Source organism: Coregonus lavaretus, assembly GCF_964263955.1.
Source record: "Coregonus lavaretus genome assembly, contig: HAP1_SCAFFOLD_480, whole genome shotgun sequence".
Taxonomy (NCBI): domain Eukaryota; kingdom Metazoa; phylum Chordata; class Actinopteri; order Salmoniformes; family Salmonidae; genus Coregonus; species Coregonus lavaretus.
The window spans coordinates 327,368-344,030 of record NW_028163195.1 but is presented as its reverse complement, the minus strand read 5'-3'; the positions used below and the strand labels follow the sequence as shown (position 1 = coordinate 344,030).

Here is a 16,663-nt window from a genome sequence, read left to right as displayed (position 1 = left end):
ATGGAGACAGAGGGGATCAGGCTGTTCTAGTCTCTCTGTCTCTCTCCACTCCACCATGGAGACAGAGGGGATCAGGCTGTTCTAGTCTCTCTCTGTCTCTCTACACTCCACCATGGAGACAGAGGGGATCAGGCTGTTCTAGTCTCTCTCTGTCTCTCTCCACTCCACCATGGAGACAGAGGGGATCAGGCTGTTCTAGTCTCTCTCTGTCTCTCTCCACTCCACCATGGAGACAGAGGGGATCAGGCTGTTCTAGTCTCTCTGTCTCTCTCCACTCCACCATGGAGACAGAGGGGATCAGGCTGTTCTAGTCTCTCTCTGTCTCTCTCCACTCCACCATGGAGACAGAGGGGATCAGGCTGTTCTAGTCTCTCTGTCTCTCTCCACTCCACCATGGAGACAGAGGGGATCAGGCTGTTCTAGTCTCTCTGTCTCTCTCCACTCCACCATGGAGACAGAGGGGATCAGGCTGTTCTAGTCTCTCTGTCTCTCTCCACTCCACCATGGAGACAGAGGGGATCAGGCTGTTCTAGTCTCTCTGTCTCTCTCCACTCCACCATGGAGACAGAGGAGATCAGGCTGTTCTAGTCTCTCTCTGTCTCTCTGTCTCTCTCCACTCCACCATGGAGACAGAGGAGATCAGGCTGTTCTAGTCTCTCTGTCTCTCTCCACTCCACCATGGAGACAGCAGGGGATCAGGCTGTTCTAGTCTCTCTCTGTCTCTCTCCACTCCACCATGGAGACAGAGGGGATCAGGCTGTTCTAGTCTCTCTCTGTCTCTCTCCACTCCACCATGGAGACAGAGGGGATCAGGCTGTTCTAGTCTCTCTGTCTCTCTCCACTCCACCATGGAGACAGAGGGGATCAGGCTGTTCTAGTCTCTCTCTGTCTCTCTACACTCCACCATGGAGACAGAGGGGATCAGGCTGTTCTAGTCTCTCTGTCTCTCTCCACTCCACCATGGAGACAGAGGGGATCAGGCTGTTCTAGTCTCTCTGTCTCTCTCCACTCCACCATGGAGACAGAGGAGATCAGGCTGTTCTAGTCTCTCTCTGTCTCTCTCCACTCCACCATGGAGACGGAGGGGATCAGGCTGTTCTAGTCTCTCTCTGTCTCTCTCCACTCCACCATGGAGACAGAGGGGATCAGGCTGTTCTAGTCTCTCTGTCTCTCTGTCTCTCTCCACTCCACCATGGAGACAGAGGGGATCAGGCTGTTCTAGTCTCTCTCTGTCTCTCTCCACTCCACCATGGAGACAGAGGGGATCAGGCTGTTCTAGTCTCTCTGTCTCTCTCCACTCCACCATGGAGACAGAGGGGATCAGGCTGTTCTAGTCTCTCTGTCTCTCTACACTCCACCATGGAGACAGAGGGGATCAGGCTGTTCTAGTCTCTCTCTGTCTCTCTCCACTCCACCATGGAGACAGAGGGGATCAGGCTGTTCTAGTCTCTCTCTGTCTCTCTCCACTCCACCATGGAGACAGACGGGATCAGGCTGTTCTAGTCTCTCTGTCTCTCTCCACTCCACCATGGAGACAGAGGGGATCAGGCTGTTCTAGTCTCTCTGTCTCTCTGTCTCTCTCCACTCCACCATGGAGACAGAGGGGATCAGGCTGTTCTAGTCTCTCTCTGTCTCTCTCCACTCCACCATGGAGACAGAGGGGATCAGGCTGTTCTAGTCTCTCTCTGTCTCTCTCCACTCCACCATGGAGACAGAGGGGATCAGGCTGTTCTAGTCTCTCTGTCTCTCTCCACTCCACCATGGAGACAGAGGGGATCAGGCTGTTCTAGTCTCTCTCTGTCTCTCTCCACTCCACCATGGAGACAGAGGGGATCAGGCTGTTCTAGTCTCTCTGTCTCTCTCCACTCCACCATGGAGACAGAGGGGATCAGGCTGTTCTAGTCTCTCTCTGTCTCTCTCCACTCCACCATGGAGACAGAGGGGATCGGGTTGTTATAGTCTCTCTCTGTCTCTCTACACTCCACCATGGAGACAGAGGAGATCGGGTTGTTATAGTCTCTCTCTGTCTCTCTACACTCCACCATGGAGACAGAGGAGATCAGGCTGTTCTAGTCTCTCTGTCTCTCTACACTCCACCATGGAGACAGAGGAGATCAGGCTGTTCTAGTCTCTCTCTGTCTCTCTCCACTCCACCATGGAGACAGAGGGGATCAGGCTGTTCTAGTCTCTCTCTGTCTCTCTCCACTCCACCATGGAGACAGAGGGGATCAGGCTGTTCTAGTCTCTCTGTCTCTCTCCACTCCACCATGGAGACAGAGGGGATCAGGCTGTTCTAGTCTCTCTCTGTCTCTCTCCACTCCACCATGGAGACAGAGGGGATCGGGTTGTTATAGTCTTTCTATGTCCTTGTATTTCTTTCTCAGTATGGACACCTGGTCTTTAAACAGCACCGGGTCCAGTCGCATATTAGAGTGCACCAGGGGCATGCTGCCAAACCAGCTGGCAAACTTATTCATGCAGCTCTGCCGCTGGGCAAAGTGGTCTGGGTCGGCCCACCCAGACGCTCTGGAGGTCTGCAGGGAGAGAGAGACCGAGACATTAGTAATGATGCATTCATAATGTTACCAGTTAAAGTTGATGGTTTTACTGTGGTTATTGGTTTGTTTATTTTTCACAAATTTCATTGTGAAGGAAAAGAAACCCAATATATTTCCGCAACAATAAGAAACTTCTATAACAATGGAGGTTGGAGCTGTGGCGTCTGTTGAAGTCATCAGGAACATTAAGGAAATAAGGATAACATGAAAGAGCCATGGCACTTCCTGTGCATTAACTGTGAAATGGGAAATAAATCAAGAACAACCTTTATCAACCTTTCCCCTACAGATATGGTACACCCGCCAGGACGACGACTCAAAGCCAGAGTTGTTCCTGAGAAGGCTCAACCTCAATGTGCAGGTAATTGTGATTCCTTTCACGTTACATTGGATTGTACCCTGCATCTGAAACGTTTGTTGGACGTGTGTGTAAACTCCTTGTGAATGTATCATTTCCTGTGTTGTATAGTAATATCTCCAGTTGTTCCTAAGCAGGCCTAAAAGAAAGACCAGAAAGCCCTCACCTGCACCATCATGGTCTCCTTGTACTGTTTCTTCTGGGTGACCTTGATGGGAGGCAGCTTGGTGATGGCTGACACCAGGAAGTTCATCAGGATGTCTTCACAGTTAGACAGCTGGTCCACCAGGCCCCTCAGACTGGCCGGCAGGTAGCTGGTGTACAGGTAGTGGTAATATCTACAGGTAAAGACAGGTACAGGTAGGGTTAGGGTTTGACCGGTAGGGTTAAGGTCAGGGTTCACAGTTAGACAGCTGGTCCATCAGCCCCTTCAGACTGGCCGGCAGGTAGCTGGTGTACAGGTAGTGGTAATATCTCCAGGTAGTGGTAATATCTCCAGGTAGTGGTAATATCTACAGGTAGTGGTAATATCTACAGGTAGTGGTAATATCTACAGGTAAAGACAGGTAGTGGTAATATCTACAGGTAGTGGTAATATCTACAGGTAGTGGTAATATCTACAGGTAGTGGTAATATCTCCAGGTAGTGGTAATATCTACAGGTAGTGGTAATATCTACAGGTAGTTGTGACACTCTGGCTCTGGGACTTTTGTATTTGAGCCAGGGTGTATTTTGATTTGTTGGGTTTTGGTGTTGTATTTCTAGGTTTGCCTTTCTGTTGGTTGTAATTCTAGGTTTGGTCATTGACTCCCAATCGGAGGTAACGAGTGTCAGCTGTCGGCTCGTTATCTCTGATTGGGAGCCATATTTATTCTGTATGTTTTCTTGTGGGAGTTGTGGGTTTTTGTTCCAGGTTCAGTCATAGTTACTGTAGGACTTCACTATCGTCATTTGTTTGTTGTTTTCGTGGTTGCTTTTATGTAAATAAAGTCATCATGTTCACTCCACGCGCTGCGTATTGGTCCGCTTCCTCAGACGATCGTGACAGAAAAACCCACCATAAAAGGACCAAGCAGCGTGTCAAGCGGCAACAGGATTTATGGACGCCTATCAAGGATTCATGGACTTGGGAGGAGATACTGGATGGAAAGGGTCCTTGGGCACAACCGGGAGAATATCGCCGCCCTCGTGAAGAGCTGGAGGCAGCTAAAGCCGAGAGGAGGCGGTATGAGGAGGCAGCACGGAGTCAAGGCTGGAAGCCCGTGGGTACTACCCAAAAATTTCTTGGGGGGGGGCTTAAAGGGAGTGTGGCGAAGTCAGGTAGGAGACCTGCGCCTACTCCCTGGACTTACCGTGGAGAGCGAGAGTACGGGCAGACACCGTGTTACGCAGTAGAGCGCATGGTGTCTCCTGTACGCAGGCATAGCCCGGTTCGACACATTCCAGCTCCACGTATCGGCCGGGCTAGATTGAGCGTTGAGCCGGATGTCATGAAGCCGGCCCAACGCATCAGGCCACCAGTGCGTCTTCTCGGGCCGGCGTACATGGCACCAGCCTTACGCATGGTGTTCCCGGTTCGCCCACATAGGCCGGTGCGGGTTATTCCACCTCCCCGTACTGGTCGGGCGACGGGGAGCATCAAGCCGGGTAAGGTTGGGCAGGCTCAGTGCTCAAGGGGGCCAGTACGCCTGCACGGTCCGGTATTTCCGGCGCCACCTCCCCGCTCCAGCCCAGTACCACCAGTGCCTACACCACGCACCAAGCCTCCTGTGTGTTCCCCGAGTCCTGGGCGTCCTGTTGCTGCTCTCCGCACTAGCCCTTATGTGCGTCCCCAGGGTCCAGCATGCCCTGTTCCGGCTCTCCGCACTAGCCCTTATGTGCGTCCCCAGGGTCCAGCATGCCCTGTTCCTTCTCCCCGCACTAGGCGTTATGTGAGTCCCCAGGGTCCAGCATGCCCTGTTCCGGCTCTCCGCACTAGGCGTTATGTGAGTCCCCAGGGTCCAGCATGCCCTGTTCCGGCTCTCCGCACTAGGCCTTATGTGAGTCCCCAGGGTCCAGCATGCCCTGTTCCGGCTCTCCGCACTAGCCCTTATGTGCGTCCCCAGGGTCCAGCATACCCTGTTGCTTCTCCCCGCACTAGCCCTGAGATGCGTGTCCTCAGCCCGGTACCTCCAGTTCCGGCACCACGCACCAGGCCTACGGTGCGCCTCAGACGGCCAGAGTCTGCCGTCTGCCCAACGGGGCCTGAACTGCCCGTCTGCCCAAAGGCGCTTAAGCCGCCCGTCTGCCATGAGCCTTCAGAGCCGTCCGCCAGACCGGAGCCGCTAGAGTCTTCCGCCAGACAGGATCAGCCAGAGCCTTCCGCCAGACAGGATCAGCCAGAGTCTTCGGCCAGCCATGAGCAGCCAGATCCGTCGGCCAGCCATGAGCAGCCAGATCCGTCAGCCAGCCATGAGCAGCCAGATCCGTCGGCCAGCCATGAGCAGCCAGATCCGTCAGCCAGCCATGAGCAGCCAGATCCGTCAGCCAGCCATGAGCAGCCAGATCCGTCAGCCAGCCATGAGCAGCCAGATCCTTCAGCCAGCCATGAGCAGCCAGATCCGTCGGCCAGCCACGAGCAGCCAGATCCGTCGGCCAGCCATGAGCAGCCAGATCCGTCAGCCAGCCATGAGCAGCCAGATCCGTCAGTCAGCCATGAGCAGCCAGATCCTTCAGCCGGCCATGAGCCGTCCAGCCAGGATCCGCCAGAGCCGTCCAGCCAGGACCCGCCAGAGCCAGCCAGCCAGGATCCGCCATTGAGTCCGGTGCTGTCCCTTAGCCTGGTGCTGCCCCTTATCCTGGTTCTGCCCCTTAGTCCGGTGCTGCCCTTTAGTCCGGTGCCGCCCCTTAATCCAGTGGGGTGTAGTTGGGGGGTGGTCATGTGGAGGAGGCTACGGAGGCGGATAGTGACTAAGGTGGGGTGGGGACCACGACCAGGGCCAGAACCGCCACCGTGGACAGACGCCCACCCAGACCCTCCCCTAGACTGTATGCTGGTGCGCCCGGAGTGCGCACCTTTAGGGGGGGGTACTGTGACACTCTGGCTCTGGGACTTTTGTATTTGAGCCAGGGTGTATTTTGATTTGTTGGGTTTTGGTGTTGTATTTCTAGGTTTGCCTTTCTGTTGGTTGTAATTCTAGGTTTGGTCATTGACTCCCAATCGGAGGTAACGAGTGTCAGCTGTCGGCTCGTTATCTCTGATTGGGAGCCATATTTATTCTGTATGTTTTCTTGTGGGAGTTGTGGGTTTTTGTTCTTAGTTCTGTCAGTGTTGCAGAGGACTTCACGTATCGGTCGTGTTTTGTTGTTTTGTTCCAGACTTTTGAATAAATAAAGTCATGTTTCTTGGACACGCTGCGCCTTGGTCATACTTGGACGACATCGACCCACGTGACAGTAGTGGTAATATCTACAGGTAGTGGTAATATCTACAGGTAGTGGTAATATCTACAGGTAGTGGTAATATCTACAGGTAGTGGTAATATCTACAGGTAGTGGTAATATCTACAGGTAGTGGTAATATCTCCAGGTAGTGGTAATATCTACAGGTAGTGGTAATATCTCCAGGTAGTGGTAATATCTACAGGTAGTGGTAATATCTACAGGTAGTGGTAATATCTACAGGTAGTGGTAATATCTACAGGTAAAGACAGGTAGTGGTAATATCTACAGGTAGTGGTAATATCTCCATGTAGTGGTAATATCTACAGGTAGTGGTAATATCTACAGGTAGTGGTAATATCTACAGGTAGTGGTAATATCTACAGGTAGTGGTAATATCTACAGGTAGTGGTAATATCTACAGGTAGTGGTAATATCTACAGGTAGTGGTAATATCTCCAGGTAGTGGTAATATCTACAGGTAGTGGTAATATCTCCAGGTAGTGGTAATATCTCCAGGTAGTGGTAATATCTACAGGTAGTGGTAATATCTACAGGTAGTGGTAATATCTACAGGTAGTGGTAATATCTACAGGTAGTGGTAATATCTACAGGTAGTGGTAATATCTACAGGTAGTGGTAATATCTACAGGTAGTGGTAATATCTACAGGTAGTGGTAATATCTCCAGGTAGTGGTAATATCTCCAGGTAGTGGTAATATCTCCAGGTAGTGGTAATATCTCCAGGTAGTGGTAATATCTACAGGTAGTGGTAATATCTACAGGTAGTGGTAATATCTACAGGTAGTGGTAATATCTACAGGTAGTGGTAATATCTACAGGTAGTGGTAATATCTACAGGTAGTGGTAATATCTCCAGGTAGTGGTAATATCTACAGGTAGTGGTAATATCTACAGGTAGTGGTAATATCTCCAGGTAGTGGTAATATCTACAGGTAAAGACAGGTAGTGGTAATATCTACAGGTAGTGGTAATATCTACAGGTAGTGGTAATATCTACAGGTAGTGGTAATATCTCCAGGTAGTGGTAATATCTACAGGTAGTGGTAATATCTACAGGTAAAGACAGGTAGTGGTAATATCTACAGTGAGGGAAAAAAGTATTTGATCCCCTGCTGATTTTGTACGTTTGCCCACTGACAAAGACATGATCAGTCTATAATTTTAATGGTAGGTTTATTTGAACAGTGAGAGACAGAATAACAACAACAAAAATCCAGAAAAACGCATGTCAAAAATGTTATAAATTGATTTGCATTTTAATGAGGGAAATAAGTATTTGACCCCTCTGCAAAACATGACTTAGTACTTGGTGGCAAAACCCTTGTTGGCAATCACAGAGGTCAGACGTTTCTTGTAGTTGGCCACCAGCTTTGCACACATCTCAGGAGGGATTTTGTCCCACTCCTCTTTGCAGATCTTCTCCAAGTCATTATGGTTTCGAGGCTGACGTTTGGCAACTCGAACCTTCAGCTCCCTCCACAGATTTTCTATGAGATTAAGGTCTGGAGACTGGCTAGGCCACTCCAGGACCTTAATGTGCTTCTTCTTGAGCCACTCCTTTGTTGCCTTGGCCGTGTGTTTTGGGTCATTGTCATGCTGGAATACCCATCCACGACCCATTTTCAATGCCCTGGCTGAGGGAAGGAGGTTCTCACCCAAGATTTGACAGTACATGGCCCCGTCCATCGTCCCTTTGATGCGGTGAAGTTGTCCTGTCCCCTTAGCAGAAAAACACCCCCAAAGCATAATGTTTCCACCTCCATGTTTGACGTTGGGGATGGTGTTCCTGGGGTCATAGGCAGCATTCCTCCTCCTCCAAACACGGCGAGTTGAGTTGATGCCAAAGAGCTCGATTTTGGTCTCATCTGAACACAACACTTTCACCCAGGCAAACTTCAGACAGCCCTGTATATGTGCTTTCTTGAGCAGGGGGACATTGCGGGAGCTGCAGGATTTCAGTCCTTCACGGCGTAGTGTGTTACCAATTGTTTTCTTGGTGATTATGGTCCCAGCTGCCTTGAGATCATTGACAAGATCCTCCCGTGTAGTTCTGGGCTGATTCCTCACCGTTCTCATGATCATTGCAACTCCACGAGGTGAGATCTTGCATGGAGCCCCAGGCCGAGGGAGATTGACAGTTCTTTTGTGTTTCTTCCATTTGCGAATATTCGCACCAACTGTTGTCACCTTCTCACCAAGCTGCTTGGCGATGGTCTTGTAGCCCATTCCAGCCTTGTGTAGGTCTACAATCTTGTCCCTGACATCCTTGGAGAGCTCTTTGGTCTTGGCCATGGTGGAGAGTTTGGAATCTGATTGATTGATTGCTTCTGTGGACAGGTGTCTTTTATACAGGTAACAAGCTGAGATTAGGAGCACTCCCTTTAAGAGTGTGCTCCTAATATCAGCTCGTTACCTGTATAAAAGACACCTGGGAGCCAGAAATCTTTCTGATTGAGAGGGGGTCAAATACTTATTTCCCTCATTAAAATGCAAATCAATTTATAACATTTTTGATATGCGTTTTTCTGGATTTTTTTGTTGTTATTCTGTCTCTCACTGTTCAAATAAACCTACCATTAAAATTATAGACTGATCATGTCTTTGTCAGTGGGCAAACTTACAAAATCAGCAGGGGATCAAATACTTTTTTCCCTCACTGTACAGGTAGTGGTAATATCTCCAGGTAGTGGTAATATCTACAGGTAGTGGTAATATCTACAGGTAAAGACAGGTAGTGGTAATATCTCCAGGTAGTGGTAATATCTACAGGTAGTGGTAATATCTACAGGTAGTGGTAATATCTCCAGGTAGTGGTAATATCTACAGGTAGTGGTAATATCTACAGGTAAAGACAGGTAGTGGTAATATCTCCAGGTAGTGGTAATATCTACAGGTAGTGGTAATATCTACAGGTAGTGGTAATATCTCCAGGTAGTGGTAATATCTACAGGTAGTGGTAATATCTACAGGTAGTGGTAATATCTACAGGTAGTGGTAATATCTACAGGTAAAGACAGGTAGTGGTAATATCTACAGGTAGTGATAATATCTCCAGGTAAAGACAGGTAGTGGTAATATCTACAGGTAGTGGTAATATCTACAGGTAGTGGTAATATCTCCAGGTAGTGGTAATATCTCCAGGTAGTGGTAATATCTACAGGTAGTGGTAATATCTCCAGGTAGTGGTAATATATACAGGTAGTGGTAATATCTACAGGTAAAGACAGGTAGTGGTAATATCTCCAGGTAGTGGTAATATCTCCAGGTAGTGGTAATATCTCCAGGTAGTGGTAATATCTCCAGGTAGTGGTAATATCTCCAGGTAGTGGTAATATCTACAGGTAGTGGTAATATCTCCAGGTAAAGACAGGTAGTGGTAATATCTACAGGTAGTGGTAATATCTCCAGGTAAAGACAGGTAGTGGTAATATCTACAGGTAGTGGTAATATCTACAGGTAGTGGTAATATCTACAGGTAGTGGTAATATCTACAGGTAAAGACAGGTAGTGGTAATATCTACAGGTAGTGATAATATCTCCAGGTAAAGACAGGTAGTGGTAATATCTACAGGTAGTGGTAATATCTACAGGTAGTGGTAATATCTCCAGGTAGTGGTAATATCTCCAGGTAGTGGTAATATCTCCAGGTAGTGGTAATATCTACAGGTAAAGACAGGTAGTGGTAATATCTCCAGGTAGTGGTAATATCTCCAGGTAAAGACAGGTAGTTGTAATATCTACAGGTAGTGGTAATATCTCCATGTAGTGGTAATATCTCCAGGTAGTGGTAATATCTACAGGTAGTGGTAATATCTCCAGGTAGTGGTAATATCTACAGGTAGTGGTAATATCTCCAGGTAAAGACAGGTAGTGGTAATATCTACAGGTAGTGGTAATATCTACAGGTAGTGGTAATATCTACAGGTAGTGGTAATATCTACAGGTAGTGGTAATATCTACAGGTAGTGGTAATATCTACAGGTAAAGACAGGTAGTGGTAATATCTACAGGTAGTGGTAATATCTACAGGTAGTGGTAATATCTACAGGTAGTGGTAATATCTACAGGTAGTGGTAATATCTACAGGTAGTGGTAATATCTCCAGGTAGTGGTAATATCTACAGGTAGTGGTAATATCTACAGGTAGTGGTAATATCTACAGGTAGTGGTAATATCTCCAGGTAGTGGTAATATCTACAGGTAGTGGTAATATCTACAGGTAGTGGTAATATCTACAGGTAAAGACAGGTAGTGGTAATATCTACAGGTAGTGATAATATCTCCAGGTAAAGACAGGTAGTGGTAATATCTACAGGTAGTGGTAATATCTACAGGTAGTGGTAATATCTACAGGTAGTGGTAATATCTACAGGTAGTGATAATATCTCCAGGTAAAGACAGGTAGTGGTAATATCTACAGGTAGTGGTAATATCTACAGGTAGTGGTAATATCTACAGGTAGTGGTAATATCTACAGGTAGTGGTAATATCTACAGGTAAAGACAGGTAGTGGTAATATCTACAGGTAGTGGTAATATCTACAGGTAGTGGTAACATCTACAGGTAAAGACAGGTAGTGGTAACATCTACAGGTAAAGACAGGTAACATCAGTTGGAGTTAGGATTAGACAGACTGGCCGGCAGGTAGCTGGTGTTCAGGTAGTGGTAATATCTGGAGGACAGGTAACATTAGTTGGAGTTAGACTTCAGTCAGCTCCCCTATAGCTGTTTTGATATGAAACAGTCAAAGTTGCGGCTCAACGGTAGCCGACCCTACTCCTGGAGAGCTAACTACCCTCCTGCCCGGTTTTGTTTCAGCCCCTAATCTAACACAACTGATTCTATTAATCACTGGCTAAGGGCTGGAGCAAAAGCCCGGACATCTAGTAGGTCTCCAGGAGAAGGCTTGGCCTGTAGCGTCGTGCCCGCCTTCTCACCTGTGGTATATAGCAGCACCTGTCAGGACCATAGAGTAGTCGTTGGTCCACTTGGAGGTGTAACCCCACCTCTCCTTGTTGCTGTCCCAGAAATGACTCCTGGCCGGGTATCCCACAATCCTCTCTGGGAAACTCTGCCACACTGTGAAAGCAAAGTCCACCTGCAAAAAAGGGAGAGAGTGGCAACACTGAGCACCTAAAGCTCGTAACGCAACTCCAGTATAACACGCAATCCTCCCGTTCAGCTTCAGGTCACCTGTTGTGACAGTGCCACAGCATACAGATGAAGTTGACCGTTTTTTTTCATAGCTTTGCCCATGTCATTTATAGAAATGGTGAACAGATCTGGGCCTAAAATAGAACCTTGTGGTACCCCTTTAGTTTACATACGGTAGTAATAAACTACTGGCAGTAACTCACCTCAGTAGTAGAGAGAACGGTATCCTCGTCCAGACTCAGAACGGCGTCTGTTGGTATGGCGTCATAGGGCAGGAAACGACTGCTCATCACCTGAAGACACAGCAACAAACAGTAGGGCTCGTCACTGCAACAATCAATACAAATGACTAGATATCTTAGAACAATCAATACAAATGACTAGATATCCTAGAACAATCAATTCAAATGACTAGATATCTTAGAACAATCAATATAAATCACTAGATATCTTAGAACAATCAATACAAATGACTAGATATCTTAGAACAATCAATACAAATGACTAGATATCCTAGAACAATCAATTCAAATGACTAGATATCTTAGAACAATCAATATAAATCACTAGATATCTTAGAACAATCAATACAAATGACTAGATATCTTAGAACAATCAATACAAATGACTAGATATCCTAGAACAATCAATTCAAATGACTAGATATCTTAGAACAATCAATACAAATGCCTAGATATCTTAGAACAATCAATACAAATGACTAGATATCTTAGAACAATCAATACAAATGACTAGATATCCTAGAACAATCAATTCAAATGACTAGATATCTTAGAACAATCAATATAAATGACTAGATATCTTAGAACAATCAATACAAATGACTAGATATCCTAGAACAATCAATTCAAATGACTAGATATCTTAGAACAATCAATATAAATCACTAGATATCTTAGAACAATCAATACAAATGACTAGATATCTTAGAACAATCAATACAAATAACTAGATATCCTAGAACAATCAATTCAAATGTCTAGATATCTTAGAACAATCAATATAAATGACTAGATATCATTAGAATGTGCTTACTAGGGCTATATTTAGACTTGTCTCTGTATCCATAAAGCATATTGATGTATGTGAAGCTATAGGAGAAGAGGACTCACCTTGCTCTCCCCCTCTATGACCAGGACAGGTACAGAGGACTCACCTGGCTCTCCCCGTCTATGAACAGGACAGGTACAGAGAACTCACCTGGCTCTCCCCGTCTATGAACAGGACAGGTACAGAGAACTCACCCTGCTCTCCCCCTCTATGACCAGGACAGGTACAGAGGACTCACCTGGCTCTCCCCCTCTATGACCAGGACAGGTACAGAGGACTCACCTGGCTCTCCCACTCTATGACCAGGACAGGTACAGAGGACTCACCTGGCTCTCCCCCTCTATGACCAGGACAGGTACAGAGGACTCACCTGGCTCTCCCCCTCTATGACCAGGACAGGTACAGAGGACTCACCTGGCTCTCCCCCTCTATGACCAGGACAGGTACAGAGAACTCACCTGGCTCTCCCCCTCTATGACCAGGACAGGTACAGAGGACTCACCTGGCTCTCCCCCTCTATGACCAGGACAGGTACAGAGGACTCACCTGGCTCTCCCCCTCTATGACCAGGACAGGTACAGAGGACTCACCTGGCTCTCCCCCTCTATGACCAGGACAGGTACAGAGGACTCACCTGGCTCTCCCCCTCTATGACCAGGACAGGTACAGAGAACTCACCTGGCTCTCCCCCTCTATGACCAGGACAGGTACAGAGGACTCACCTGGCTCTCCCCCTCTATGACCAGGACAGGTACAGAGGACTCACCTGGCTCTCCCCCTCTATGACCAGGACAGGTACAGAGGACTCACCTGGCTCTCCCCCTCTATGACCAGGACACGTACAGAGGACTCACCTGGCTCTCCCACTCTATGACCAGGACAGGTACAGAGGACTCACCTGGCTCTCCCCCTCTATGACCAGGACAGGTACAGAGGACTCACCTGGCTCTCCCCGTCTATGACCAGGACAGGTACAGAGGACTCACCTGGCTCTCCCCCTCTATGACCAGGACAGGTACAGAGAACTCACCTGGCTCTCCCCCTCTATGACCAGGACAGGTACAGAGGACTCACCTGGCTCTCCCCCTCTATGACCAGGACAGGTACAGAGAACTCACCTGGCTCTCCCCCTCTATGACCAGGACAGGTACAGAGGACTCACCTGGCTCTCCCCCTCTATGACCAGGACAGGTACAGAGGACTCACCTGGCTCTCCCCCTCTATGACCAGGACAGGTACAGAGGACTCACCTGGCTCTCCCCCTCCATGACCAGGACAGGTACAGAGGACTCACCTGGCTCTCCCCCTCTATGACCAGGACAGGTACAGAGAACTCACCTGGCTCTCCCCCTCTATGACCAGGACAGGTACAGAGGACTCACCTGGCTCTCCCCCTCTATGACCAGGACAGGTACAGAGGACTCACCTGGCTCTCCCCCTCTATGACCAGGACAGGTACAGAGGACTCACCTGGCTCTCCCCCTCTATGACCAGGACAGGTACAGAGGACTCACCTTGCTCTCCCCCTCTATGACCAGGACAGGTACAGAGGACTCACCTGGCTCTCCCCCTCTATGACCAGGACAGGTACAGAGGACTCACCTGGCTCTCCCCCTCTATGACCAGGACAGGTACAGAGGACTCACCTTGCTCTCCCCCTCTATGACCAGGACAGGTACAGAGGACTCACCTGGCTCTCCCCCTCTATGACCAGGACAGGTACAGAGGACTCACCTGGCTCTCCCCCTCTATGACCAGGACAGGTACAGAGGACTCACCTGGCTCTCCCCCTCTATGACCAGGACAGGTACAGAGGACTCACCTGGCTCTCCCCCTCTATGACCAGGACAGGTACAGAGGACTCACCTGGCTCTCCCCCTCTATGACCAGGACAGGTACAGAGGACTCACCTGGCTCTCCCCCTCTATGACCAGGACAGGTACAGAGGACTCACCTGGCTCTCCCCCTCTATGACCAGGACAGGTACAGAGGACTCACCTGGCTCTCCCCCTCTCTGACCAGGACAGGTACAGAGAACTCACCTTGCTCTCCCCTTCTATGACCAGGACAGGTACAGAGGTGGCAGGCCAGCGGTGTTTGGCCGGGGGGGGCTTGTCACAGTTCCATAGGATTATCACCTGGAAAAATATGACGTACATTTAAAACATGAAATGATGTCTTCCTTTGGATAGCTTATATCACAACCAAAAGCTACTATATGAATTATGATTACCTGATATAAAAGCACACATTCATGTAACATTGATAAAGAAATCTATATTGTGACAACATGAAATGTGCAACGTAGAGATATATAAGTATATATCTAACTCAAAATTATATTTTTGGGTTGATTCTATGACTCATGCCAACCTCATACAGCACGGTGCTAGCTGTTACCTAGGCAAAGTACTGAGACTTGGCGACCGCCACCAGGAGCAAAAACATCTACATTCTACAAGGTTCTTACTGCAGAAGGAGTTCTATTTCTGGGTTGATTCTATGACTCATGCTAACCACATACGGGCATGCGGTGCTAGGAGTGAACTGGGCGCGCACACAGTACTGGCATTGTGGTGCTGTGATCTAGATAGCCTAGCGGGCCACAGTGTTGAGATGTGGTGCTGTGAGCTAGATAGCCTAGCGGGCCACAGTGTTGAGATGTGGTGCTGTGAGCTAGATAGCCTAGCGGGCCACAGTGTTGAGATGTGGTGCTGTGAGCTAGATAGCCTAGCGGGCCACAGTGTTGAGATGTGGTGCTGTGATCTAGATAGCCTAGCGGGCCACAGTGTTGAGATGTGGTGCTGTGAGCTAGATAGCCTAGCGGGCCACAGTGTTGAGATGTGGTGCTGTGAGCTAGATAGCCTAGCTGGCCACAGTGTTGAGATGTGGTGCTGTGAGCTAGATAGCCTAGCGGGCCACAGTGTTGAGATGTGGTGCTGTGAGCTAGATAGCCTAGCGGGCCACAGTGTTGAGATGTGGTGCTGTGAGCTAGATAGCCTAGCGGGCCACAGTGTTGAGATGTGGTGCAGTGAGCTAGATAGCCTAGCGGGCCACATTGTTGAGATGTGGTGCTGTGAGCTAGATAGCCTAGCGGGCCACAGTGTTGAGATGTGGTGCTGTGAGCTAGATAGCCTAGCGGGCCACAGTGTTGAGATGTGGTGCTGTGATCTAGATAGCCTAGCGGGCCACAGTGTTGAGATGTGGTGCTGTGAGCTAGATAGCCTAGCGGGCCACAGTGTTGAGATGTGGCACTGTGAGCTAGATAGCCTAGCGGGCCACAGTGTTGAGATGTGGCACTGTGAGCTAGATAGCCTAGCGGGCCACAGTGTTGAGATGTGGTGCTGTGATCTAGATAGCCTAGCGGGCCACAGTGTTGAGATGTGGTGCTGTGAGCTAGATAGCCTAGCTGGCCACAGTGTTGAGATGTGGTGCTGTGAGATAGATAGCCTAGCTGGCCACAGTGTTGAGATGTGGTGCTGTGAGCTAGATAGCCTAGCTGGCCACAGTGTTGAGATGTGGTGCTGTGATCTAGATAGCCTAGCGGGCCACAGTGTTGAGATGTGGTGCTGTGAGCTAGATAGCCTAGCTGGCCACAGTGTTGAGATGTGGTGCTGTGAGCTAGATAGCCTAGCGGGCCACAGTGTTGAGATGTGATGCTGTGAGCTAGATAGCCTAGCGGGCCACAGTGTTGAGATGTGGTGCAGTGAGCTAGATAGCCTAGCGGGCCACAGTGTTGAGATGTGGTGCTGTGAGCTAGATAGCCTAGCGGGCCACAGTGTTGAGATGTGGTGCTGTGAGCTAGATAGCCTAGCGGGCCACAGTGTTGAGATGTGGTTCTGTGAGCTAGATAGCCCAGCTGGCCACAGTGTTGAGATGTGGTGCTGTGAGCTAGATAGCCTAGCGGGCCACAGTGTTGAGATGTGGTGCTGTGAGCTAGATAGCCTAGCGGGCCACAGTGTTGAGATGTGGTGCTGTGATCTAGATAGCCTAGCGGGCCACAGTGTTGAGATGTGGTGCTGTGAGCTAGATAGCCTAGCGGGCCACAGTGTTGAGATGTGGTGCTGTGAGCTAGATA

General features: G+C 48.8%; 1 protein-coding gene across 1 annotated transcript in view; it reads right to left on the bottom strand.

Moving 5' to 3' along the window:
• Positions 1–2,024: 2,024 nt before the first annotated feature.
• The window catches only part of LOC311118399 (exostosin-1a-like), a 113,130-nt gene continuing 98,491 nt past the window's right edge, over positions 2,025–16,663 (bottom strand). The window contains exons 7-11 of the mRNA XM_084193204.1: positions 14,628–14,723; positions 11,718–11,807; positions 11,298–11,458; positions 3,083–3,254; positions 2,025–2,534 (exon numbers count right to left, since the gene is read on the bottom strand). Of these exons, the coding sequence (XP_084049330.1) occupies positions 2,349–2,534; positions 3,083–3,254; positions 11,298–11,458; positions 11,718–11,807; positions 14,628–14,723 (705 nt within the window). The 3' untranslated portion in view covers positions 2,025–2,348. The remainder of the gene's footprint in view (positions 2,535–3,082; positions 3,255–11,297; positions 11,459–11,717; positions 11,808–14,627; positions 14,724–16,663) is intronic.